Source organism: Anarrhichthys ocellatus, unplaced genomic scaffold (assembly GCF_004355925.1).
Source record: "Anarrhichthys ocellatus isolate YVR2014 unplaced genomic scaffold, GSC_Weel_1.0 scaffold157, whole genome shotgun sequence".
Lineage (NCBI taxonomy): Eukaryota > Metazoa > Chordata > Actinopteri > Perciformes > Anarhichadidae > Anarrhichthys > Anarrhichthys ocellatus.
The window spans coordinates 379,287-406,719 of NW_022280187.1; the positions used below are offsets into that span (position 1 = coordinate 379,287).

Here is a 27,433-nt window from a genome sequence, read left to right on the forward strand (position 1 = left end):
CTTCCTTACAGATCAGCCCCCTGGTCTCCTGCATTATCTGTCAGCCCTGTCTTTTACAAAATTGCCTTCCCATACAACTAAAATGTCTCACTTTAAATTGTTTCCAGATAAACATGTTTTCTCCCAGATTACGGTCACAGTTGAAACACGTGGTTAACCTTGTAAATTGAAACAAACGACAAAAAAAGTACTTGGTTGGTTTTAGTAAAAGCACATCATGGTATGGCTTTAAATGACTACGAAATTGAATAAAAAACAAAGACTCAACAAAACACGGGACACAAACGGCAGTCTCCTGGGTTAAAGTGTATTTAGTGACCCCCACATATACTTCCTTCCTGCGTGGGCTTCCGGTGACGTATTTTTGATACTTCAAAAGCAGATATGATCAAAAACAAAATGTAGTTCACTATGCATTTTTGTAGTATAGGAACATAATTTTCAGGATTCGGGGCTGCTTAAGAACTCTCAACCAAATATCTAGCGGTGAAGCGGACTGATCTGGAAGGATGACATATTTGAAGCTTTGTACAAACAACTGCGCTTCAGAGGCCTAGAATATCTCCTGTTATAAATGTGTCATATTATATTCAAAGGAGTCTCTGCTGAAGTTCTGCCATGGATTACTGGATGATGCTGCTATCAGTAATCAGTGTTTCCATCATGCCCCAGTTGCCCAAACATGGTGAATTCCTTTGAGCAGACAACAAAGCTCCCCTGGTTGCCTGTCGGTTGGTGTGTGCGTGTGTAAGGATGTCTGCGATCCGATATTTGTGTCACAATTGGATGTTCAAAAGAAGATATTTTCTGTCACATATTTGTCGGCGTGCTCAAAAAAAGGTATGAGTAATTTCCACGCTGGTGTTCGCCAACTCAAAGCTGCAGTGTCCTGCTTTCGAGAACAACATGAACACACACATCTCCTTCCCAGCCAGACTCAACTCTTTCCCCCTTGTCTGCTCTCCTCTACTTGCCCCCTTTCTTCCTCCCTCCCACCCTTTGTCACTTTTTCACTTCCCGCCGCATCATTGGTGAGGCCACGTGCTCTCTGTTTATCATCGGCAAGGGGAGGGAGATAGAGAAAGAGAGACTAATCTCTCTCTCTCGTTTCGTTTAGTCCACAGACACACACACAACGTCCACTATTCCAATCCTCAGCAGCTTGAGGGACGCTCACACGAACACTGGGAGCGGAGAACAGCTAAACCCGACCGTACCGACTGGAAAAGATCTCTACTCCACCACAGGTACAGTAAAGCTTGATCCGTCTGGAGCATAATTTGTTTTTTTTGTCTGAGAATGTGTGTGAAACAGTGTTTTTGTACCCCCCCCCAAAAAATCAAGGCTCTAAAAGTCTTTGTGAAGCTGACACAAGCAGAATATTTTTTTCTCCGTCTAAGAAATTTGGAGTTAAGCTTCAATATGCTGCAGATGAACAGGAGGATGGTAAAAGGAGTTTTGGCACATTGTCTGTGTGTGTGTGTAGCCCTGCTGCTTTGTACTCTATACTTTACTTCAACCCCCACCTCCTCCCCATTACACACACACACACACACACACACACACACACACACACACCTCCCATCGCCAGCCTCTGCAATGGAGTGAGTAGCACGTCGGCAGGTTGAATTTATTGTCCCTGCAGAAAAAAAAGTACGCCATTTACACTACAGACGTTGCCTATGAACACAACTAAAAAGATCATGTGTTTGTGCTGAGAGGCACATTGTCTTGATACTTATATTTACAGTGAAACTTGGTTGGTGTGTTGAAGTGGCTGCTTCTAGAAAAAGTGTTTTCACTCTCAGTAAATACAACAGACTTAAGTCTAAAGGGGCATGTATAGAAAATAGTGTTTGGTTTCTGAATGCTGAATCTACAGTACAGTAGGTGGCAGTCATAAAAGATGATTGAATTGCAGGCTTGTGCTAGCAAGCAGTGTAGCGAATCTGCTTGCATTAGCTGAATGCTGCTGAAAGACTGAAGAAAATGTAAGACTTAAAAGACATAGGATTTAAGTCCTTTTTGTGAATTGTAACAAATTGGAAATGCTACTAATAAACCTCATAAGTCTCAAATATATATGTATATATTTTTAAAGGGCCTGTCTGGGTCAAACCATAACTAGACTAGATTAAGGAGATGTTATGTTGCATCCCACTCAAAAGCTTCCCACTGTAATAGCAACACGCTGTATGTCCCTTTTTTTTTTTTTTTGGTCCTCTTCTGTTGGAGAACTCTGCTCGTCTTATCGTCTCCTGGCAAGAAGTGTTTTCACATTATTGGGCGAATTCACAAGGAACAGCACCATAAATTGCGCTTCACTTGAAACCACTATATGGCCCATCTCAATGTCCCATTCACAAAAGAGAATGGGCTAAAGATATTACAGGGTAAACAAGCCCACAAATATTGGTATTTTAATGCATTTTGCTGTTTTTTTGCAGAGGGAAGAAATCATTTTTTCATTTGTTTATATAATCACCTTATTTTTCATTCAATTTAAGCTAGTTTTTTTTCTCATCTACTCTAAAACAATATTTTATTTATTTTCATGAGAAAACTGTCATTGCATCCTGTCAGTGCGTCCCAAAATAAACGAGTTTGAGTGAACACCCCTTAACGCTTCAGCTACCACCAGCTCTCTGAAGACTCAAATAATTTCACTGTAACTGTGTTCGGCTATTAGCGCTGTTCTTTGTGAATTGGACTGTTAGTGCAATGAGGCTCATTTGCATAAATAGGGCACATTTTGTCTGGATTTGACTTCATTTAAATGTGTATATTTCATTTGGCAGCAATTGCACTTTTCTACCTTTTTGTCTGATTCGTGCAAGTTTAGTATCCCTAAAAGCAACTCAATCCTTTAGTGAATTGGCCCCCCCTCTTTTTCTAACGCCACCTATTGGCTTTTTTCAGTGCTGCGCTGCTCTATCGGCACATGAAACCAATGAAGCCGAGCCTTTGGGAGTGGGTCTGTTTCTCAGCTCGGGGTTTATAAATAGATTTACAAAGAGCAATACGCTGCTGCTGTTGTTCCTACATGAGCTACTACGTAACTCATCACTGCTTCAGTGAGCCCATATTTGGAGAAAGGATTTGGGAGTTTTTGAATGGCAGTAGCTCACTATTTGTGCGAAAAACCAGAATTAAAGTCAAAACTGAAATTATAATACATTTTCCCTAGAAAAAGAAACAGTCTGTCTTGACAGTCTGGTCATTCCCCATAACTGGGCCAATGAAAGACAGCTGAAGCTAGCTACCCCCCCTCCCCTAAATGTCTATCAGGGCTAACCTTAGCAAGGTAGGCTAACTAGCTAGTTAGCTAATTTTCGCTTTCTGACTGGAATGTGAGCTTAAAAGCACGACTGCATTTCCTAAATGTTGAAAGTTGTTAAAGTGTTATCAGTGTATTTTCCTACTATTGCTACATTCCATTTACCTCGGAAATTGGAAATAGGAGCTTGCTATGACGTCACACCAGAGTTGACTGCGTTCCAGTATAACAAGTCAGAACACTTAATGGGGTTTGCTCCAGTCAGGATAGCTATTATTAGCATTACCAGTTGATAACGACACATTACGGCAGTATTTTGAGCATACAAACACCACAACTTTCAGATTCAGAAAGCCGACTTCAGGTGGTGGTCTAGTTGAAATCAGAAATTCCGATTTCCCTTTCCAAATTGAATGCAGCATATATTTTTATGTTGTCAGTTTGACTTAAAGGGTAAAGAGGCAATAGGTAAGGTTTCAACTGTCCTTTAGAATAAACTGGTGATTCCATATGATTCATATAGATGCTGATAAATACTGTTGAGTCATTGATTAAGACGTTTCAGAGATTTCGGGTGTGCAAGGCTTTCTCTGTGTTTCTGGTTCTCTCTGTTTTGGAACAACTCTTCTTACTCCTCGGAGTCCAAAGACCCCACTGTCACCACCTCCATCCCCTCTCCCACCCTGTGGCATTTTCAACAATGAAGGCTGGCACTGCAAGTGGGCCACTGGAAAAAAGCAATGTTGTTATCACCGTGTTTTGCATGCTGATTTGCTAGATGCTTCTTTTGGATCTCTGCTCTAATTAGTTTCCTTGTGTCTATTGGGAAATGGAACTACAGTATTATTCATGTGAATTACAGTCTGTGTTGTTGGACTTCTTTCTGGCCACCATAACAGTCAGTTAATGCAACTTTAAAGACCTCACACTGGATTTGTTATTGATTATAAAATCTAATAACTAGATTAGCATCAATCGCACAAGTCTTCTATTAAATGTTAACCTTCACATTTCTCTCCCCGGCAATTTCCACAGGATCCTATTCATCTCTGCCTCCTACCTAATGATACCTTCTGTCTGCTCTGTGTAGTTTTATTGCATGGAGTCTCCTCACATAATTCTGTGAATCTTATTACTACCTTTGCACCTGCAATGCACCAACACCAGTACAGTAGATCTTGTTTCTTGTATTTTATACCCACTGCTAGATGGGGCCTGGATTGTTTTGGAACTTCCCTCCCAAGGCTGGCTGTACGGTTCCACAGAGCCTCCTGCAGACCATGTACGTAGGACCCTTGAAGCCACTGTACCTACCTACATACCAGTGCCGCACAGGTCCCTCCTTTATCCAGCCTGTGTGGACTTATCTATGACATTTTCCGTCCATCTGTTCCATTCTGTCAATCAGTCAGTCCCGTGTTTCACATGTTCATTCTGCAGCAGCGACGCAAAAGCCCACAAATCCAACGAGAACTCATTGTCTAGTTGTTAAACAGACATGCAACAGGTTGAGTAGTCATCTGTCATCTGACAAATATCTATTTAGAAATAATTTCTAAATCGTAACATACTGGAACAGATACTGGGAATTAGGCTGGGAGCGAAGCCAGAGTGGGAAACGGAAGATTCCCCCAACAGCATTTGGTACCAACCTATTTCAGTTGCCACATTGTGTCAGTGAGACTAATCCAGCATGAGCAGTCTGCTCATCCTTTTTACCCTTTAAATGTTTGATATACATCAGAACCAGACAGCCACAAATAATGATATCTTTGAATCAGCTTTTCCAAACCTCTTGAGAGGTTGAGAAAATATATAAGCCCTCTTGTGAGTTTATGTTGATAATGGCATTATCTACCATTGTGAGTTGATAGAAATATGCACAGGAAGTCAAATGCAGAAGAGAAAAAAACGGTGTCTCTTTAGTCACTAGCTAAACCTTACCATAGGCATGAGAGCTACAGACCACGGTTAAAAATTAGCTTGGGACATGTGTAGTTACATTTCGCTTCTAGAGAACCAACATTTTTTTTTCTCCTTTTAATTGGTTTAAAAAGGGGCTGCATTGATTCAGATTTTTTTTCAGTAATTGATCAAGTTTGTGATAACATTTGAGAACAGGATTACCGATAACTATGTTGATCTAAAATAATTTTTTGGTCCAATGTTCAGTCCCACGTTTCCTTGTAGGCCAAGGAACCAATCCAACCTGTTTCCTAGGCGACAAACCATTGTCACCCGTGCATTGGACAAAACTCCTGGAACTCTCTAGCAAGTTTTCAGGTCCTCAACAACAAAAAGATCTGATTTGGGGATTTTTAGGTAAATTGCACCCTCATTGGTTAAAATGACTGTAACCAGAAAGAAATGGAGCATAACAACATGTCCTTTCATCACACATACACACATTTTTTTTCTCAATGTATGTGTTATCTATTGGTGTCGCCCATCACCTTTGAAATGCCCGCCTGTGTGAGTCACCCTGCAGGGAACGGCATGTTCCACACATCTCTGCATGCACTTAATAGCACATATTTGTTATATAGTGTCAGTGTGTATGCAATATAGTTCATCTTCAACTCAGCAACTGCAATAACGAGTAGTATATCTGTGGTGAAAATTATCACCTTGGTAAATGTTCATTAACGTGTCAAAAAAGTCAAATGTACTTTCTTTGTGTTTAGTGATCCCTGCAGAAGAAAAAGTTGCCTTGTGTTCAGAGCAAGAGTGGATGTCATGATGTGTAAAGTGAAGGCCATCAATTCATTATGTGAATGCTGCTGCTGACACATTGGTTATTGAATGTCTCTGCTGTGGTCACTAATGGAGGATATCTATAAAAATGGAGGGAGGCACACCGGAGGCAACAGTGTCATATGTGGATGTCCTCAAGATGGGTCATTTGCAAGTTAAGTTGTTATTCATTAGAAAACTGTATGCACCTTTCTATCAGCAGAAAAATAGAAAGAGATTTGAAATGTCGCTGAATACGGATTGGTACTGAAATAGAAATCTCTTAATAACTGAATGTGCATTAGTTAGTGGGTTATTTGTACAGAACAAAAATAGCAGCCTGGCAAGGATCATAATCCATCAGTCTAAAAATAATACATGTGGTGTGTTTTTGTACCACCTCCTCGCATTCCCCTCAGTGTCTGTGAGGAATAATAACCAGAGGAAAACTCTATCTGATGTTGGCAATAGCTTCTGTATCAACAGCATAATGAGATGTAAATAGTACAATAGTGGCGTCTGGCCATTCAGATGTTTTAGATTTGTTTTGCAGTGTTTGTGAAGTCTGCCTCCTGGTGAAAGGAATTTTATTTGTGGTGAAGCGGAAGCATTTGACTTTCCAGAAAATGAAAGTATTAGAGACCTCAGATCTCCTATAAATACAGTTTACCACAAGAAACCGTCTTACGATGGGATCACACCAGCAGCGATGGTAAATTGGGCCAGGGGTGTAAAGTGGTGGGGCCAATGGCCACTTCCCAACTTCCTACACTCCTACTTCTGGCGCCCTTACTTGGACCGCGGCCATCTTCAAACTCAACCTTCATTTTGATCTTGACTACACAGCTGTAAAGTTTCATGATGCCAAAAAGGGCCAGGGGAGTAAACTGGTATGGGGCAATGGCCCCTTTGCCCCCCTTGCTCAGACCACGATCAAAACCAGAAGTACTATGACTACAGCTATATTTCTATGGAGTTAGGTAAAAAAAGTACAATATATCTTTTTGTAATTCAGGTTAATAAACTCTATTTATTTTTCACTTGATTTACATCGCTCTTTATTTTCTGTAGGGTATTGCGATTTTCATCAAGATCTATTCTAATATTCCTCTGAGGTACCCCTTAATCCCTCGACATGATTTGGTTTTAGCTCCAGTCACAAATAAAATACAAGACAATCACTACTGTTGGGGTGCTGGGTTGTGACCTTGTTAGAAAAATTCACTCGAGGCCGATGTAAAAAATCATTAAACAGGACATTTATTCTTGCAAGAAGGAGACAGAGTTGATTCACAAACAGGTTATGCATCAAGGCTGCTCAAAGGTCTGTCTCTGAGTCTCTGATATATATACACTATGGATAACACACAAATGCGTTGGCACAGAGTAATTTGCATAAGATCTGGACCATCACTTTGGAGCCGTTTCTTTGACAATTCGTTCTGTTCAAGGGTCATCTTATCCTAATCAGGAAACGTCATGGTTGTAAATCAGCCTACGTATATACTGACGTGAACACAACAGATTTACTATCTTCCCTTGACCGGTCATAAGTAAACAAACAGATGAGATAGCCATTAAGAAAGACAACTAAGACACTTAATGAAGAACACAGCTGAGAAAGCTTGTGTGAAGATTGGTTCATACATGGACACAGACTTTATGGAAGGGTTAGGGTTAGGTTTTCCACCAGACCTGTTTTCAGTGTACACTGTTATAAAGCCATGTGTCTCTGTAGGAAGACACATGGGAAACCATTCATCCACTTAGCATGCTCCACCGAGCTTTGCTCCCCGACATCTGGCTCTCCGTTTGGTTCAGGAAGGAGTCCAGCAAACACTCGCCCCTCCCCTCAGTGTGCTGCCACACACTGTTCGCCCGTCTGCCCTGCTGGCATCCATGTTTGGCTGTGGTTAGTGGCCTTAGCATAATGGTAGATAAGAGGTTAATATTTCAACACCTCAGCACGACACAAATAATCAGTGATGCATGGGTACAGCAGTGTGTGTACTGGTAGTTCCATCAACGCTAAACCAAACACTCCGTATAAAACAATATAAGTGAGCTAACTAAAAAAACAGTGATGTAGGCAACCAATTGACTGTAGAGCAAATTAATACACACTCAAAAACAAGCGGTGATGTATGCAATTTATCTGCTCAATGTCCTGGTACAGCCATAATACACATAATACACTGCAACACACAAAAAATATTGGAATTCACCAAGCTTAGCAGTACAAATCAAAACAAACCTATTTTTTTAGGCCTCTGCTCGAAAATTGCATACCCATACTAAAGAGAGTATATCTCTGCAACCACAATGTCTATTTGAATAATTTTGATGTTGTAATAAAAGGAACACTTGTTAGATTTGTTCAGATGTGTAAATATATGTTACTGGTAAAGAGTAAATGAAGATGGGACACAGCACAAATTGAAAAGTTTCAGGTTCGCCTAAAACAAAAAGCACTTACAGGATTATTATTTCTTTAGAATGATGCAGCTGCAGGTCTAAACCTCGCCCAAATCATAGCACAATATATGAACAGTGTCTCTGCAAAGTCTAACTTTGATAAAGTGAAGCAGAACAAAATTAGAGAGGTTTTAGTACAGAGAATTCAGGTGAGGTCTCCAAAATGGTCATTTTGGCACCATGTGTGCCATTTAAATTTTCTCATGTACCAAACTATATATTTCACTTGTATATTACTAATGGTGTTCAATTCATCCAAATACAGAAGTTTGGGCTTTATTTTGAAAGCCAGCATCCTCTCTGAGTCCTCTCTGTGTCTCTCTGCGTACTATAGAGTTTTTCTCGATGTCAGCCCCCTGTAAGTACGCAGGGCACTATCTCAGCAACCCATTGGTCGATTTCAGTGATTGATACCTCATTTGAAGCGTTAGAGCCAATACAATTTAGCTATACCAACCAGAATGAGATTAACAGCACTGTTAGCCAATCAGAATCAGCAGGGCGCCATCCTGTGAAACGTGCTGGCTATGACGCAAGGCGATTCTTATACTTCCTGCTTGGACCGACAGCAACCTAGAAACGCCCGGAATGATTTTAGTGTAACACAGGACGTAGTTGTAATGTATTTCAGTCTGGAATTACCGGGAAAATAAATATATATTGATGAAAAACAGCAACGGTAAGAGAAATTTTATAACTATCGTTTGATGAAGCGATTTCTGTTGTTGGTGTTCTTTGGCTCATATCTCGCTCATGCTTTGTTATTGATGTATATGTACGGAATCTGTGGAGTGGCTGCTTTCTTTTGAGATATCGTGTGTGCGTATTGCATAAAATACCACAGCGGTAGAGCCAGAAATGTGGCGAGTGGGTTGACTAGGTGGCGCTATATGGATTTTAATATTTGGTAATTCATTTCGTTAATGTTTGAGTTGTGTTTGGAGCGTATTCTTGTAGCCCAGGTTCTACTGTTTAATTTGATGTGTGACATCACTATATTCGTTCGTGATAAGTGCATTTGTTTCGATGGTATATGCTAAACTTTCTCCACAGCCCCCCAAAAAGGGGGCGCTCGGGCTTAAGTGAGCCTATAGCGGTCCATGGTGGAGCATGATTCTATAAATGGCCACCCAAAATATTATGCAGTTTGCTGCAGCGGAATGTGAGCCGTGGACACACAACAAGGTGCACACTCACTCACGGACGCATGCAACCGATCGCATTATCCTCCTGGCGGAGACACACAAAAAAAGACTAGAATGTAAAAGCAAAGTACAGAGATGTTACGAGCTGAAGGGAAGCACAGTTATCTTTATTTTTTAAAGTTAGATAGACATCACATTAAAATGTTAGACCACCTCTCAGCATTGGTAATGTGTCCCACACAAACATACTCATATTTGGTTTGGTGGGATCTCTAGGAGCTCATGTGGCAAGAGTCAGTTAGTTTGATGTTATGATGTAGATCATGGGTTAACACAATGGTGAAGATAACAGCTACTGTAATATAATTTCAGAGAAATTTTGCTGGAAGACAGGATTGCGCAGGATTCCAGCATCAGTAAAAGTTGTCTTACAAAACTTAACTCAGTGCCTACCAATCTGCTGGACAAAGTCCCAGCTGTGAACAAGTGGTGCAACGGATCATGAAACTCACGGATCGGATCAAAAATCGAATCACTACAACAACAAAAAAAGGGAGCAAATCTGTTAGATTCCTGATCGTGTTGTTTTGCCGCTGATACTACTTGCAGATCATTGATGATCCATATTGGCAGATACAGATCCCTTTCTTTGATTATAGCAGCTGGTCTACAAGGCTTCAGGCTTTTTTGCCACCATCCCAAACATCATTTCAACCACTCTGAAATCAGTGTAAACCATCACTAATTCGTATGTTATTCTTTTACTTTGTTATAGTCATTTATAGTTTTTTTTCATAAAAATTCAAATGATTTGGAAATAAAAGATTGCTTAAGATTGAAACACATCTTGTCATGAATAGTTTTATTGATGTATTATAAGCTGTTAAGAGCTAGTGTTAACAGGTTATAGTTCCCTCTCTAAGAGGGAATTTGTTTATGTTGCTGTGAAAACATCTCCTTCAAACAACTGGATTTATTCAAGTTTATCACCAACACTACATATTATTAGACCACTTTAGTAGCTCTCCTGTCAATTTCAACACGGATTGGTTATTTACAATGTAACATTATCAGAGCTCAGCGAACAGAAGGCATGAATACCGATGTCCTGATCGCATATTTTACTGAACATTGGTGGAGAATGATGTCATTAAAACTTTATTTCACACTGTGATGGTCAACTTGGACATCAGTGGGCTTCACTTTAATCACACCTGCTCACTCACTCCTCAGGCAGTGCCAACTCTTCATCGAACCAACACACTCCTTCAAAGCTGGGAACATATTTGAGGTTATACATCAGAGCAGAATTTAGTTAAGTTATGCATGAATTTAATCTTGGCATGCTGGTTGTCGTCACTGCTGGTGCTGATAAAAATATCCAGACATTCAACTCAAAATCTAACTTTTCTAACTAGCTTATTTCTTACATTGTATTTCCACTTTTAGATCAGTATAAAACGGAAATAAAAATAATGTCACAATATTTTTCCAATACCAAATATATAAATCACAAATGTAAAATGTATGTAAAGTTATGCTCAGTGCAATAAACTGTTCCCCACTGTTATTTATTACATGTACAATAATATAAAAAAGTGAGAATACAGAACTTTTGAAAGAATAAATAACCCATTCTTTTTAAATAAAGTTTTTACTAGGAACTTTCATTTGTGTCAATTTTGATGGTCCCTGTGGATGAAAGTGTTTCTACAGGGACCATAGTCCTTTTTAGAAAACCTCTCATTTGACTTTAGCAGGGTCTTACAGTCTGCTCTGCTCAGTCCTGGTTCTCCCTTGCCTCCCTTCTCTTCAGTGGGCCCAGCAATACGGCCTGGGTTTCCAGCAGTGTAGTGTCGGTGTTGGCTCCCAGTGGGGACGGGAGGAGCAGAGAGGAGAAGCTCCTGAAAGGAGCCACTGCTTCCGGGCGCTGAGCTCTCCTCCTCCCGCTGTAGCTTTGACTGCAGGCCGAAGGCAGCAGTCAAGCCACATCTGGGTCCATCCATGGTGAACTGGTTGCTGGCCCCCCTGGAGTCTGAGCTAATCGATTTGATGGTGAACCTGCGTGATTCAGCCTGATTTCACACAGTATCCAACCTGATGGACAGGTTGACTTTAATTTAATTCAACTTTTTTTCACACACATTTCCTAAAATAACGATTTTACAGAAGTTGAGAAAACAATCTTCCCACAGGCTCCATTTAGTAGCTGTTCTGGAGCTTTCAATAATATCACATGATCTTCATCAGCAGTTGGAGTTTGTGTTATTCTAGATGCTTAAAAGAATGTCTAGTTTTTCTGCACTTTAAGGACTTCCAATTCATGTTGGCTTGAAAACTGACTCCATCAGAAATCATGAGTGGTGAGATGTTTCCTTTCCTGTTGTTAACAAGATCAAGAATGAATGAGGTTCCATTATCTATATTTAGTCAGAGTTTTAGGCAGAGTTTTAGTGCTAGCTGAGCTGCTAACTGTGATTTAAACATGCATACATACATACATGTAGGTGTGTAAAAAGTAAAAAGATGTCTTATCTGTGTGCACACCACACGGACCAACGGGTCGGATGATGGTGACGGGAGGAAGGATGTGTGGAAGTGAATGTCGGGGGGGCATGTCAGTCGGGATTAACATCGCCACTCTGCTTGGCTGGAGGAAGCTCCACCAGGAATCACATCCACGTAGTTCAATAAAAAGACGTCGGGGAGGAAATAAGATGGCAGACAGATGATGGATAGACTGCTGCTATTTAGATTATTTCTGTTTTTCATAAATTTCATGATGTGTATATTTATAAATATATGGTCAGGGGCAGGCAGCTTCAGCGATATTAGCTACCGTATTGATATCACGGTTATCGGCAATAGAGGTACGTAGGACTGATGACCAAGCAGCCATATTTGATGATTTAGAAGTGTTAAACCTAATGATCAGTGGATCATTCGCTCATTCGATGTTTCACTGAATAAGTGAACATTTTGATCTGCTTGTGGCACTAGATGAAAAAGCAGAGGAACACCTAAGTCAGTAGAATACATCCTCTGGGCTCCACGAATGGGTGAATCTAATTTCACAGCAACCTTTCAATTATTTGTTGAGATATTTCGGTCTGGACCAAAGTGGTGGACCCACTGACAGAACAACACTGTCATCCATAGAGCCATGCTGCTAGCATGACTAACAAGCCCATTCAAGCACATACATATGCTAACATGACCACTGTGCTTTTACACTTAAAGGGCCAGTGTATAGGATTTAGTGCCATCTAGAGATGAGGTTGTAGATTGCAATCAACTGAATACCGCTCCACTCACCCCTCCCTTTCCAAGACTGTTGGAGAACTACGGTGGCCTTCAGGTAACGTCAAATACTCTCTCTAGAACCAGTGTTTGCTTTGTCCGTTCTGGGCTGCTGTAGAAACGTGGTGGTGCAACATGTCGAACTCTAGATATGAAGGGCTCATTCTAAGCCAACGAAAAGTCTTAGTTTCATGTGATTATACACTGATGGAAACATAATTATTCATATTATATTCCATTTCTGTCAATAATTCACAAACAAAAATCCTGCACACTCCATAGTATTGTAGAAATCAAGCTTCAAAGCTGCAGTTGACTTCACAGCATTTAAATTTTCTGGCTATAGCAGTCTCTATATTTGTGTCCTTGTTGCTTATACTTTACCAGTCACTCCATCTTCTAAAACTCTTAATCAGCAGAAGCATGCAGGTAAAGGTGTATGAACTCAGTGAAGATGATGAGCAGGAGGGGCTAATTAAATCACTTGAGCAGAGTTGGTAACCTTGTGGCCTGACGGAGCTGGGGGAGAGAAATCAGGTGAGCCTCAGCAGTTTTACTCAACGTGTTGGAATTGTCGACTGAGCAGCTTTGTATGTTGAGCAAACTATTGAAAATAACAAGACAGAAGTACATACCAATGCAGTGGCGGGCCGTGTATTTTATTCCTGGGCCTTCAGTGCTGTCCTACTACAGTTGAACCACCTCCTAATTTTAATTAAATTAAATTAAATAAATTTTTGTATAGCCCAAAATCACAAATTTGCCTCAGACGGCTTTACAATCATACATGAAGCTCAACACCTATGAGGGCTACAAATACACTAACTGCAGAGTGCAGATACATGAAAACGCGTGTGACGGGATGCTGCGTCATTAACGGACAATGTATATAGTCAAAATCAATGTAATTAACACAATGACAAGAACAAACTCACAAGAACCAGTCACATATATTCACATGACAACAAAGCATGACAAAACAATCCAGCAAAACTGCAGCGCTAAAACACGCATTCCGCCACTCAAGAGCACGGGCCATTCGAATATTATTCACATCAGAGCTTAGCTTTCCAAAGAGATGTTGCATTAGTACCTACCTTTTACATAGCAGTTCTGTACATGACACAGATGTACAATAAACACTCCAACGGCCACGGGCGGGCCGTAGGAGTGGTAACAGGTTAACTAAACTGATTCAGTCATTTGAACAGTATGGTAAACTATCAGGATACAAGATTAACGTGGGTAAAACCCAGTTACTCACATATAACTATAGCCCACCAAGATAAATTGAAAATAAATACCCCTTTGCATGGCAAACAACATCCTTCAAATATCTGGGCATCAATATTACAAAAGATCTTGCAAAACTTGCAGACTATAACTATGATCCACTAATAAGAAAAATTAAGGAAGACATAGCAAGATGGAACTTAATTCCTTTCCTAAGTCTCACTGCGAGGATTGAATTCATTCAAATTAATATACTGCCCAGACTACTTTATCTATTTCAAACTATACCAATAGAGATTAACCAAAACCAATTGAATGAATGGGACAAGATGTTATCTTGGTATACTTGGACAGGTAAAAGACCCAGGGTTCTGTCTCAAAACCCTACAACTACCCAAAGAAAAGGGAGGATGGGGCCTCACAGATGAGAGCAGTAATGTGCTGGTGCAACCCATCGTATAAGGCTCAATGGAAAAACATTGAAGAGAAAATAACTTCCACCCCCATACAGGCAATCCTAGCTGATAACAATCTACAAAGTCACATAAATACAACTGATAACCCATGGGTGGACTCTTGAAGTATGGAAAACCATTATAAGAGAACACAAACTAGAGGGAGATATTGTAACACTTAAATGGTGTGCATATGATTCTGACTTCACACCAAATAAATTGGATGCTAGATTTAGGGATTGGACAGCTACAGGAATAACAGCCATATGCAACATATTGAAAGGAGGCACACTGCTACGTTTTGAAACTCTTAAAGAGAAACACTCACTAGAAAAACAGGACTTCTATCAATACTTGCAGATGCGACATTATGTGAATACAAAGATGAAAAATATGACAGAGTACACATCTGATAGAACTGTTTAGAAAAGCATATAACACAGGTATAGGCAGTAAAATCATCTCATGTGTATATATAAATGTCTTGAATTTTAAAACACATTCAACCTCCTATATTAAAACAAAATGGGAGCAGGAGGAGGCAATAACTATATCTGAGGAAGAATGGACAGTAATATGGAAATTTCAATGGAAGTGGACCAGCTCACAGACATGGAGAGAGTTTGGTTGGAAAAATGTGATAATGTATTTTATTACACTCTCTCAGAAATGCCACTGTGATAGTAACCCTCCTGTTTGCTGGAGAGGATGTGGAAATCAAAATGCAAATTATTACCATATTTTTTTGGACTGCCCTGCTTTATTGGAGAGGGATACACACTGCCCTACAAAACATTTTTGAAGGTGAAATACCCCAAGAAAGTAAGATCATGTATCTTGGATATTTACCTAAAACATTGTCAAAAAGAGACAAATATTTCATAAATGTACTTGTCCGGCAAAAAGACTCTTATCAGGAAATGGTTGACACAAGAGAGTCCCACTCTGAATACATGGATGGACATTACAATGGACATTTACAAAATGGAGAAGATAACAGCCAGAAGGGCTGCAGCTGCGGTGGTCACGGATGCTAAAACTCGGGCAATGGGAGGAGTTTCGGGGAGGGTATGGAGAAGGACTTTCGGTTGGCCTCAAGGAGCTTCTGGCAAACCATCTGACAGCTCAGGAAGGGAAAGCAGGGCCTACCCTAGGCTGTTCTCAGCTGGACTGTTGGACTGTCTTGGCCTCTCTGCTGTTTGCAGATGATGTGGTCCTGTTGGCCTCCTGGGATCGTGAGCTCCAGCATTCACTGGGGCAGTTTGCAGCTGAGTGTGAAGCGGCAGGGATGAGCACCTCCAAATTTGAGGCCATGGTGCTCTGCCGGAAACCGGTGGATTGCTCCCTCCAGGTGGGTACGGAGTGCCTACCGCAAGCGAAGGAGTTCAAGTATCTTGGGGTCTTGTTCACGAGTGAGGGAGATCGACAGGCGGATCGGTGCGGCTGCAGCAGTAAAGCAGGCGCTGCACCGGACCGTCTCGGCAAAGACCCTCAATTTAGCGGTCGGTCTACGTTCCGACCCTCACCTATGTTCACGAACTCTGGGTCTTGACCGAAAGAATGAGGTGGCGGCTACAAGCGGCCGAAATGAGTTTCCTCCGTAGGGTGGCCCGGCTCAGCCTTAGAGATAGGGTAAGGAGCTCTGACATCAGGAGGGAGCTTGGAGTTGAGCCACTACTCCTTCGCGTCGAAAGGAGTCAGCTGAGGTGGTTCGGGCATCTAACCAGGATTCCTCCTGGGCGCCTCCCACTGGAGGTTTTCCGGGCACGCCCAACAGGTAGGAAACCCCGGGGCAGACACAGAACACGCTGGAGGGATTACATCTCCCAGCTGGCCTGGGAACGCCTCGGGATCCCCCAGAATGAGTGAAAAATGTTGCGGGGAGAGGGAAGTCTGGGTCAGCCTGCTTGGCCTACTGCCAACGCGACCCGACCCCGGATAAGCGGTAGAAAATGGATGGATGGATGGACAGCATCTGTCAACTACAAACTGGAAAAAATGGGTAACACCCCATAGACCTGATTTTATTTTCATAAATCAATGAATGTACCATAGAGAATAGATCACTCCCTAGTTATACATAGTTTTCTTTTTACTCTTTGATTATTTTTGTTTTTTTGTTTTGTTTTTTTTCTGTTTTTTCACTCCTTGTTCTATGTGTATAACTAAAATGAGCATCATATGAAAATCTGCACATGCAATGTACATTGTCTGAAAGACATCTGTACATTTCTAATTAATGCCTACTATCAATAAAAAAAGAAAAAACGAATATATGATATTTTTGTGTCATCTCAAAGTGATTACATGTTCTCCTCTAAAGCATGAGTATCAGATTATTATTTATGATGCTGATAATTGTAAAGCGTCACTACCTTTAATCTGTCCGGCATTCGTCTGAACAGAGCAAAGTAATAAGCAAAGACAATACAAATGGACTCTCATAACACTATATGAACTGAAGGAGGAGGAAAATAAAACACAGAGTAAGGCAAAGAGAAAAGGCTACTATAGTGCGATTGTGAGAGGTGTAATTTAGTAAAATGTACGTGCCAATGGAGAACAAAGGAGGACATTATGTGTAATTTAAACCAGGGGAGCAGGGGGGACAGGGCAATAATACCAGTTCTATGATTTAATACGGCGACAATGCATTGATAGTATTCATACTGTGGTGTCAATTCTGCCATTGCTGCTTCCTGACTAACCCAGTACGAAATGTGATTGTTGTAAACGTGACAATACGAAGCAGACGAAAGCACATGTGATAAAACAGAAGATATGTAATCTTGACAAGTCGGTGTCATAATATGGTGGGAAAATATACATGTACCGTTGAAAAGAAAAGCAGTGAGCAGAAGGTGAGCAAGTCTCAATGGGACTAAGCTTGGTTGTCATAGCAACCCTTTCTGGGCAGAATGAAAAGAAAAGAGTAAATGAGTGAGAGAAAAGGAAAGAGGACAGCTCTATTTTGTTCTCCTCAACAAACTGCAGTGAAGTAGACTGTTTTCTCCCCAAACTAGAAAAAAAGGGCCGCTTGTTCTGAGAGAAAAAGCTTTTTTTTAGTAGTGTTCCTTCATGAAAGAGAGGACATAGTAAACAGGCCTGTAAATAACTTCTCACCCACTGACACTTTGGCTGCCTGACCACAGTTGGTTGTGGGACGAAGACAGGCTTTGAAGTTCGGCCCTCCACTGTGGCGAGTGGACTGTGATGGCAACATGCCACTTTAGCAACACTCACTTGCTGTACTCAGCAATGTGTATATTGCAAGTTCCATTAGCAGTTAGCCGTTAGCCAAACACACTGTCACTAAAACTGAGCTGAGACGGACTGTTTCCCCCACTGTGTTTCAGGGCACAGAGTAGCACCTGGGGTTTCGACAATGCACTCAGCTGTGTTATCACTGTTGCCCCCTACAGGCCGTGGGACGGTTAAGACTAGTGAGTGAGAAGTCAGCAGGCATTCAATGACAGTATAAAATAGACAATAAAATGCCTGTTTTGAGAGTGTTTTTAGGAATGCAAGATTAGCTGTGGACAGACAAGGAGGTGCACACTCACTAACGGACACTAACGCAACAGATCGTATGATCCTCCTGTAAGAAATAGTATATGTTAACTGGGTATACATGATATGACCAGGTCGACATGAAGCAATGTGCATTCTTGAATTTCATGAAATGTTTTTTTTTTTTTTAACCGCTATCGAAGTTTTGTTGCCTAAACATAGCCTCAACCATTTCACATCGTAAAATGACAGGTGAAAAAAACGAATATGCGTTATGACACGCTGAAATCTGATGCTACTTATACTTCCGTGAGATTGGGTGGGTAAGGCAACTGAAAGAACAATCAACACAGTGCAAGAAATAGAAACATTAAAATTTACAATAGAATATAAAAGAATATAAAATAAAATAAAGTGCACAACAAACAGTCTGATGGGAGAAAACTGTTCAAGTGGCGTGAGGTCACCCGCCAGGTGGAAGGGGCACGAATAGTTTATGTCTAGGGTGAGGGGGGTCGGCTACAATCTTTCTTGCTCGATTCAGGGTCCTTGAAACGAAGTCCTGGAGGGACAGCAGATTGCAGCCAATCACCCTCTCAGCAGAGCGAATGATATGCTGCAGTCTGCCCTTGTCCTTGGCTGTGGCTGCAGCATACCAGACCGTCATGGAGGAGCAGAGGATGGACTGTTGGTGTACAGGGAGAAGAGAAGGGGGGAAAGAACGCAGCCTTGGGCGGGAACCGGTGCTGATGGTCCGGGAGGCTGAGACGTGCTTTCCCAGCTTCACGTGCTGCTTCCTGTCAGACAGGAAGTCTGTGATCCACCTGCAGGTGGAGTCGGGCACGTGCAGCTGAGAGAGCTTGTCATGCAGCAGAGACGGGATGATGGTGTTAAAGGCATAGCTGAAGTCCACAAACAGGATCCTGGCGTAGGTTCCTGGGGAGTCCAGTTGCTGGATGATGAAGTGAAGGTGTCACAGCTCGGTTACTTCTATCTAGCTTTTTCCTCCTTTCACTCACCTAATCAGTTCATTCAGTGCACCTGCCAGTCACACTCACCTCATCAGCTCATCACTCTCACCTGCTCACTCTGCCTCTTCACTATTTAAACCCCTGCCTCACACACACTCACTGCCATATCGTTCTTTGCTTTCATGCTCAACTTTCCCGCACTCACCCATGGACTGATTCCCTGTTGCCGACCCTGCCTGTCCCGGACTACCTCGCCTTGCCCCTGCCCTGGAAACTTACTCAGCCCTTCTGTCCTTGACCCAGAGAAACCTGTCGTGGATTCTGCCAGAGAATATTCTGCCTGTCATGCGTTGCTAATAAAGAACTCAAATCAAACCAGTCCGGGTCTTGTCGTACTGCTCCTGGGTCCTAACTACACCCGTAACAGAAGGGCCATGTTGACTGCGTCATCTACATACCTGTTGGCTCTGTAGGCGAACTGCAGGGGGTCCAGGAGTGGGTCAGTGAGGGTTTTTAAGTGGGACAGGACCAGGCGTTCAAAAGACTTCATGACCTCAGAGGTCAGGGTGACAGTCATTAAGCCCTGTGATCCTTGGTTTTTTGGGGACGGGGATGATGGTGGAGGCCTTGAAGCAGGCTGGTATGTGGCATGTCTCCAGGGAGGTGTTGAAGATGTCAGGCTGTAGGGGGGAGACAGAGTCCGGGCCGGCTGCTTTGCGGAGGTTCTGTTTTTAAACAGCCTTTTGACGTCTCTCTCCAGAATAGAGAGAGTCGTCAGTGAGGAGGGGAGTGGGGGCGATGGGATGGGTGATACAGAGGCATGAGCCCCTGCTGAGCTGGAGGAGGGGGGCCTGGTGGTCTGGGGCTGGTAGATGGAGCCGTGGGGGGTGGGGTCAGGACTGTCCCATTGTCTTTCAAATCTACAGTAGAACTCGTTCAGCTTGTCTGCCAGGCATAGGTCGTTCATGGAGTGGGGGGTTTTAGGTTTGTAGTTGGTGATCTGTCTGATGCTACATCCATACTATTCGGTTTCTATTTGGAAGCAGATTTGTCAAATAGAAACGATCTCCGTCCACACGGCCGTTTCAGCATCATTCTCGAATTGATCTGCATCCACACGGCAACCTTCGAAGACGGGCAGCACGTGACCATTAATGTACACTGGGCATGCACGTGACGGTATAAACAGGAAGTAGATTTGTTGCTGAGTTTTAAAAAAATACGGCAGAGTAATAAAGTAATCTTTAATAATGAAAGGTTGTGTTTGATACTTAAGATCTTCCTCTAAAATATTCCTCTATAAACTCAAACAGACAGTTCGTGGAACGTTTTAGAAGTTTTATTTTTCAGACGTAGTTACAGCGCTGCGGGTCTATCTCTCTCTCTCACATCAAATTTACTTTAAAATCAACACTTACACGTAAACGTTTACTAGATTATGGTCCATAAATGTGGTCAACACACGTCTCTCACTCGTTTCCTCCGTGTTGTTGTTGTCTGTTCTCACTCGTAGCTCTGAACATCATGTAACATGTCCGACTAGCTAGCTTCTAAGCTAATTGTAACATTACCACCAATGGAGAAATGCTAACCGCGATTAGCATTTAATACAACACAAATGCTATACTAAAAAAGCGAATAGAATATATATCTTCGTACATCTTTTCATGCTTCATAAAGAAATACTTACAGACTAAGGTCTCTCAAGGCTATGTTAGGGTTAGAACAAAGGATGAAGGAGCCTGCAGGCCGCAGGAACTCTTCTGCTGCGAGCTTCTTACTGCGCACGCGCAGCAGAAAGAATGAGCTGAATCCGGTTCAAAAATAAAAACAATATTTAATGTACTACACAAAATTCACTTACAAACTGAATTAACTATCAATAGTAATGTTCTCGAGAGCAGAGACCACATACACGCATCTCCTCACAGTCCGAATTCTGTCCCCTCCCTGGATCGATCCTGTAGCAAAACATCTTTGCTCCTCGCAAAACATCTTGGCTCCACCTCTCCATCGTGGTCAGCTTGGCATTTGACCGTCCCACTGGCCCCATCCTCCATCGATGAGGTTGCCTCCATTTGCTGCTGCATGTCTGTGTAGCCTCACTCAGAATCTGACCTTCAAGACTTAGTGTTTTAATACCTACAGTGACTATACTTCTATGATCTAATGTATTCAATGAGTTAATATACTGTAACATATAATATCCTCTATAAGTGAGGATATTGTAAACATATAATACATTCCATATGGAAACATATTGTGACTAACATATTTATTATTGTGACACTTCTACTCGCCACTAGGGGTGTTATTAAATCCTACTAATAATGCATTTCTAATACTGAAATTCTCCACAGCTACCAAACGGAAGAAGTAAAATGAAGCAGCGTGTCTTCTCATTAGAATCTAAAAACAACGAGGTACTAACTGTTGTTGTTCTCACTCGTAGCTCTGAATAGCATTTACGGCTAACTGTGGCTTGGCCGCTGGTCACGCCGCTCGCTAATCGCTCCAATAACAGCTGCTTCCTCCACAGAAATGCAGACTTTTACTGCACAACAGCTGCTAGCTGTTGTGCTAGCAGCAACGCTTGAAATTATTTATCCATGTTGAAATGAATCGCTGGTCGCCCTGCCTGTTTGTTTTCTTCCGAGTACGGGTCACGTGATAGTGAGTGTGACGAATCAGGGACGGAGACGTCATGGTTGCTAAGAACCAATCCAGTAGCGAACACGGGTGTGGGCGTAATTTTTTCTAAACACATCAGTTTCCGACCGTCCACACTCAAGCGCAACCCCGGAGTTTTCAAACACCTCCAATCTCGGGGGTGCTTTCAGACTCCTCCGTTTACGGTGCTCCAAAACTCCGGCGTAGTGTGGCCGCTCAGTGTAAACGTGGCAAAAATGGAGTAAACGGAGTAATGTGGACATGGCCTGAGGCCTTTCCAGACAGAAGCAGAGTCACTTGCTGAGAGCTGGTGTTGCAGTTTCTCAGAGTACAGTCGTTTAGCATCTCTCACCGCCTTGCTAAACCTGTATTTTGCCTGTTTATAAATGTCCTTGTCCCCACTACTAAATGCCTGATCCTTGTGCAGCCTTAGCTGTCTGAGTTCTGCTGTAAACCAGGGTTTGTCGTTGTAACTCACCCTGGTGGGCGACTGTGGCTAAGTGGATAGCAGGGCCGACCTTCTAATCACAGGATTGGCGGTTCGATCCCCGGCTCAGGCTCCACTAGTCTCATGTCGATGTGTCCTTGAGCAAGACACTTAACGCCAGAAATTGCTCCCGTAATTCTACGGTGTAGAAATGTGATAGTATCTGAATTGTAAGTTGCTTTGGATAAAAGCGACTGTAATGGTGCTTGTTGGAACACAGAAGCTGATGTATGATGTCACAGCCTCTGTGTATGTCACAAAATGTTTTCCTCTCTTGTTGAGCATTTAATAAACTGTCTGTATTTAGGGAGTTCATTGCTGAGGTTTCCTCTGTTAAAGTCACCAAGGACAATAACTAAAGAGTCCGGGTCGGTCCGCTCCACACACAGTATCTGTTCGGCACCGACCAGTATGAATGAAGCGAACTCACGGGGGGAGTAAAAGGGTTTACAGTTTATGATAAAAGATTCAGGAAAACAGTGTTGGAGAATCACTGTCACATCATTACACCAGCCACTGTTGGAGTGGAATCAGATTCCTCCACCCTTCGATTTGCCGGAGAGCTCCGTGTCGTGGTCCGCTCTGAACAGCTGGAAGCCAGCCAGCTGGAACGCAGAGTCCGGTATCGATCCACAGAGCCAGGTCTCAGTAAAACGCAAAATGGAGGATGAAGAAAAGTCTCTGTCTTTCCCCACCAGCAGCTGAAGTTCATCCAGTTTGTTGAACAGTGAGCGAACGTTGGAGAGAAATATGCCAGGTAGCGGTGTGCGAGATCCACGTGTGCGGAGATGACCAAGTGCTCCGGAACGTTTCTCTCTCCAACGGCGTTTCACTGCATGCGTGAGAGCACTTTTGACTAGAATGTCCAGTAATTCCACAGAAGTTAACAGAAAACTTGGAAGTAAGTCCACTGGAGTTGTTGCCCTGATGTTTATGAGCTCATCTCTGGTGAAAAAGCTCCGGGTATTGCAGCAGAAAACTGTATTTACAACAAAAACAACACAAAACATTGAGCACAAACACACCGAGGCAGCCGTCCGCGGCGCCATCTTGAATCTTCTATCTTCTATCTTTGCACACCTCCACTTCGTCTGTGGCCGACTGTGGCTCAGTGCTAGAGCAGGTCGTCCTTCAATCAGAGGATCTCCAACTCTGCTAGTTCATGTCAATGTGCACTTGGTCAAGAAACCTAACCCCAAATTACTCCCACTGGGCTGTGTGTGAATGGGTATGAATGTTCCTTAGTTTTGATGGGCAGGTCGCACCTTGCATGGTAGCCCCTGCCATCAGTGAATGAATGGGTTTGAATGGGTGAATGACATGTAGTATGAAATTACTTTGAGTGATCAGAAGACTAGGAAGGTGCTGTTCGAGTACAACTCCATTTACCATTTACTTCTTCTGAAATCTCCAGATTGTGTTGCCTCAATAGTTTATAATCTTCCAATATTAATGTTGGCCTGGTGGGTGTGCTTGAGGAAACTTTAAGGAATTATTTTATAGGGACCATGACTCCAGCAAACTCTATAGGATCTGGCTAGGCTTTTCAAGAAAAAGGGTCACAGTTATTAAAACGTTTTGGAATCATCCTCCCTGGACAATAAATGCTCTTACCCAGTAATTGTTGAGACTTTTTGCTGCAGAACAAAGTGTTGAACAGACTAAGCTATCAAATTGACCACATTTAAAAGACCAGGAATTCACGCACGTTGTAGACACTAACAGGAGACATACAATAACATAGACATTCTAAACTACATGTATCAACATCTTTTAAAAAGAACCAACACGATTTTCACCATAGATAGATAGTACAGAAGTTACACACTAGACAAAGCATTAAATCAGAGTAGGACTGAGCGTTATCTGTACACTGGCAGCAGTAGCGTCACAAGGCCAAATATAGCCGATGTAATGCAATGTTAATTGATTTCCCAACCAGCTGTCTTACATAAGCATGTCAGAGTGAATCGGGATGGTGAGCAAGAGAGGGATGAGATGGGGTGAAATGAGGATAAAAGATGAGAGGATGAGATGGGGTAAGAGTGAAAGAATTGAGAGTGACAGAGAGGGTCAGAGGGGACACAAAGACCGTTGTCAAAAGACAGCTAGAAGAAGGGACGAGCTGCTGAACGACAGAGAAGAATATTGCATAGAGAAAAGAGTTTGGAAAAAAATAAACTGTCAAACAGTGGTGACAAATTTGGGGAAGCAGAGACGGAGAGAGTTGGAGAAGTATAACACATTTATTCTCTTACCTCCACCGAGTGGCTATTTATCATTTGTAAAGTCTGCAATGTTTTAACTCCCAACCTTAAAACTGCACAAGTTATTGTGTTTTATGTTAACCTTGTATCAAATTATTACAAATCACGTCAAAAGGATTGTTCAAATCTACCGACAATTGTCACCCAACTGTGCATTGAGCTTTTTAGCCTCTTTTAGCTCTTTGTTTTGGTTTTACATATTCCTAATTCTGTTCTCATCAACTCCCTCCAACATCCAATTTCAGTAAAAAACAAGCTCTGATAGACTCACAGTATACTACCTGATCAACACCAAACAACAGACAGACAGTTATGAACTAGCAAGTGAACATGTTGGAGCATTTAGCAGCTAAAGAGCCAGATATTACCCTCAGGAGGTGGTGGAGACCAAAACAGAACTAAAAGGAGAGCGAATATGGAAATAGCATTCATCTGTTGGCCTTAAAGCTACAGATGGTAACTGGTAACTGTCATATTTGACAGCCGTACACCACACAGATAATCTGTGAAAACATCAGGTTCCCCTGCCTCCTCATAGTGCTCCGAAAGGGATTTAAAAGATTCCGCCGCGCCCTAAAGAAAACAACCAATCAGAGCCGAGGATTCTTTAATGTGAAGCTTGTGAACTCTTGAGCTGCTGGACCAATAAACACGCAAGCTTTAAGGGAGAACATTTTCTGAAAGTAATGCAAATTTTGAGAAAATCCAGCATGATGGATACAGATGGTTCTAGAGGCAAAATGATAAAGCAATGGAAGGGGTTATGTAAGAAATCCAAGGAGAGAAGAATCAAGGATTTATGGAGGTGAAATAAGGATGAGGAGGTAATCTTTTAGGATCCTTGTTTTTTTTCAATTATTTTGAATCTTTCATGCTCATTGCTGTGCTGTCTTAAAGAATGTGGGCGGCATTTCCTTTGGATAATCTCTGAATGAAGTTTGAGTGTGTGTAGGTGGCGGTCTTTTCTTCGTCTCTACAGCAATGGCTGTGACTGCTGGTGTTAATCATCCAGTTCTTGTTTTTCATATCCAGCTTTAGTGAGTTCACAGTCTGATGAATGTTGGGTTGATCTCCCCGACAGTCTGGAGGCTCCAGTTTCTACGTCAGTCAGTCACAAGAGTGCACTCTCATTGGAAATAAGTGTGTGGGGTTTTATCCATAGAATAAACTATATACTGCCAAGAGCATCATTTCCACTGGGGATGTTTTTTATATTATAAACATCGAACAAAACGTTCGGAAATTAGTGTTTGGTAGATTATTTCTCTGTTGTAACAATGCTTCTTGGCAATAAATGTTATACCGTTGGAAAGCCTGTTTATTTACCTTTCAAACAGTGCCCCATTTGTAAGGAACATGCATTTGTGGGATGAGCAGCACAGCTGAGTATGTGGGTTGCGCCCATGAAAAATTTGCCAAATCTTCTTTGCCAATGCCAAACAGCTTATTCTGCTGTCGCTATTGACTCTTGTTTGGTGTTGTTTGGTGGATTGGATGATTGAAGTCTATCAGTAACAAGGAAGAAACAAGACATATTGGCAATTTTACAATTTATTTATTTAAACAGGAGCCTCAGTAGCGTGTGGAAGAACCATACACAGCCACAACAGCCTGGCACCTCCTCCTCATGCTGGTCACCAGCCTGCTCACACACTGCTGTGGGATGGCATTCCACTCCTAAAGCAGGATTTGTCGCAAGTCAGCCAACGTGGTTGTGTTGGTCACTCTGGCACAAACAGCTGGTCCCACAAGTGTTCACTTGGGTTGAGGTCAGGACTGTTGGCAGGCCATTCCATCCTCTCTACTCCCAAATTCTGGAGGTAGTCTCTGATAAACCCCGCTCTGTGGGGGCGAGCGTCTTCATCTTAGAGGATGGAGTTTGGTCCCAGACTGTGGAGAAATGGGATTGCCACTGGTTGCAGAATCTCATCTCGATATCTCTCTGCATTGAGATTGCCTCCAATGAAGACAAGCCTCGTTTTTCCAGTGATGGAGATGCCACCCCACACCATCACACTGCCTCCACCAAAAGGTGTTACTCTATCGGTGCAGCAATCAGCATAGCGTTCTCCCCGTCTTCTCCACACTTTGACCCTACGATCCAACTTCCTTGGACAGAATCTGGACTCATCGCTGAACATAACGTTCCTCCACATGTTCAGGTTCCAGTGCAGGTGTTGCCGACACCAGCGCAAACGGGCCAGCAACAGCAGAATAAGCTGTTTGGCATTGGCAGAGAAGATTTGGCAAATTTTTCATGGGCGCAACCCACATACTCAGCTGTGCTGCTCATCCCAGAAATGCATGTTCCTTACAAATGGGGCACCATTTAAAAGGTAAATAAACAGGCTTTCCAACGGTATAAAATTCATTGCCAAGAAGCATTGTTACAACAGAGAAATAATCTACCAAACACTAATTTCCGAACTTTTTGTTCGATGTTTAGTTATGCACAAAACAGAAAGCTTGACAGGCATAGCAACAGTAACTAACCCAGTTAGTGAATTCAGTTCGGTCAACCTGTAAATTTGTTAATTTTGCAATAATACTTTATTTTACTGGAAAATTTAAATGGATTGTTTGGAAGTTGTAATTTGTTGGTAATTTCAACCCGAAATAGAGAACAATGAAACATTTGACTGAAATAAACATTTGTTGTTTTGTAAGTAGATAAAGGATTTGTGAAGTGGTGACTTTCCGAGAAAAACAGCAGACGCGTAGCTATAAAGTGAGGGAGCAGGAAGAAGAGAGGTGGTGTTGTGTGGTCTCTGCTCTCATATCGTCGTGGCTCCATTCCAGCGGCCTCAGAAAGGTCACACTCAACCGTTTGATAAACTGGTCACAATGGGAGAGAGCGAGCAAAGGCAGTAGGTTAAGGAGAGGGAAAAGAGAAGGAGAGGAGAAAAACAA

The 27,433-nt window shown here is 42.2% G+C and overlaps 1 protein-coding gene across 5 annotated transcripts in view; it reads left to right on the plus strand.

Moving 5' to 3' along the window:
• The first annotated feature begins 911 nt into the window (after window positions 1–911).
• The window catches only part of ndrg4 (NDRG family member 4), a 70,144-nt gene continuing 43,622 nt past the window's right edge, over window positions 912–27,433 (plus strand). The window contains exons 1-2 of one of the 5 annotated variants that reach the window (XM_031877998.1): window positions 912–1,031; window positions 1,118–1,247. Coding sequence is in view for 4 of the 5 variants with exons in the window: in XM_031877991.1 (XP_031733851.1) it covers window positions 4,486–4,559 (74 nt within the window). In the remaining variant the exon portion in view is untranslated. Of the gene's footprint in view, window positions 1,032–1,066; window positions 1,248–2,501; window positions 4,560–27,433 lie in introns of those variants that run through there. The other 4 variants (XM_031877991.1, XM_031877994.1, XM_031877993.1 and 1 more) reach the window with 4 other exon arrangements.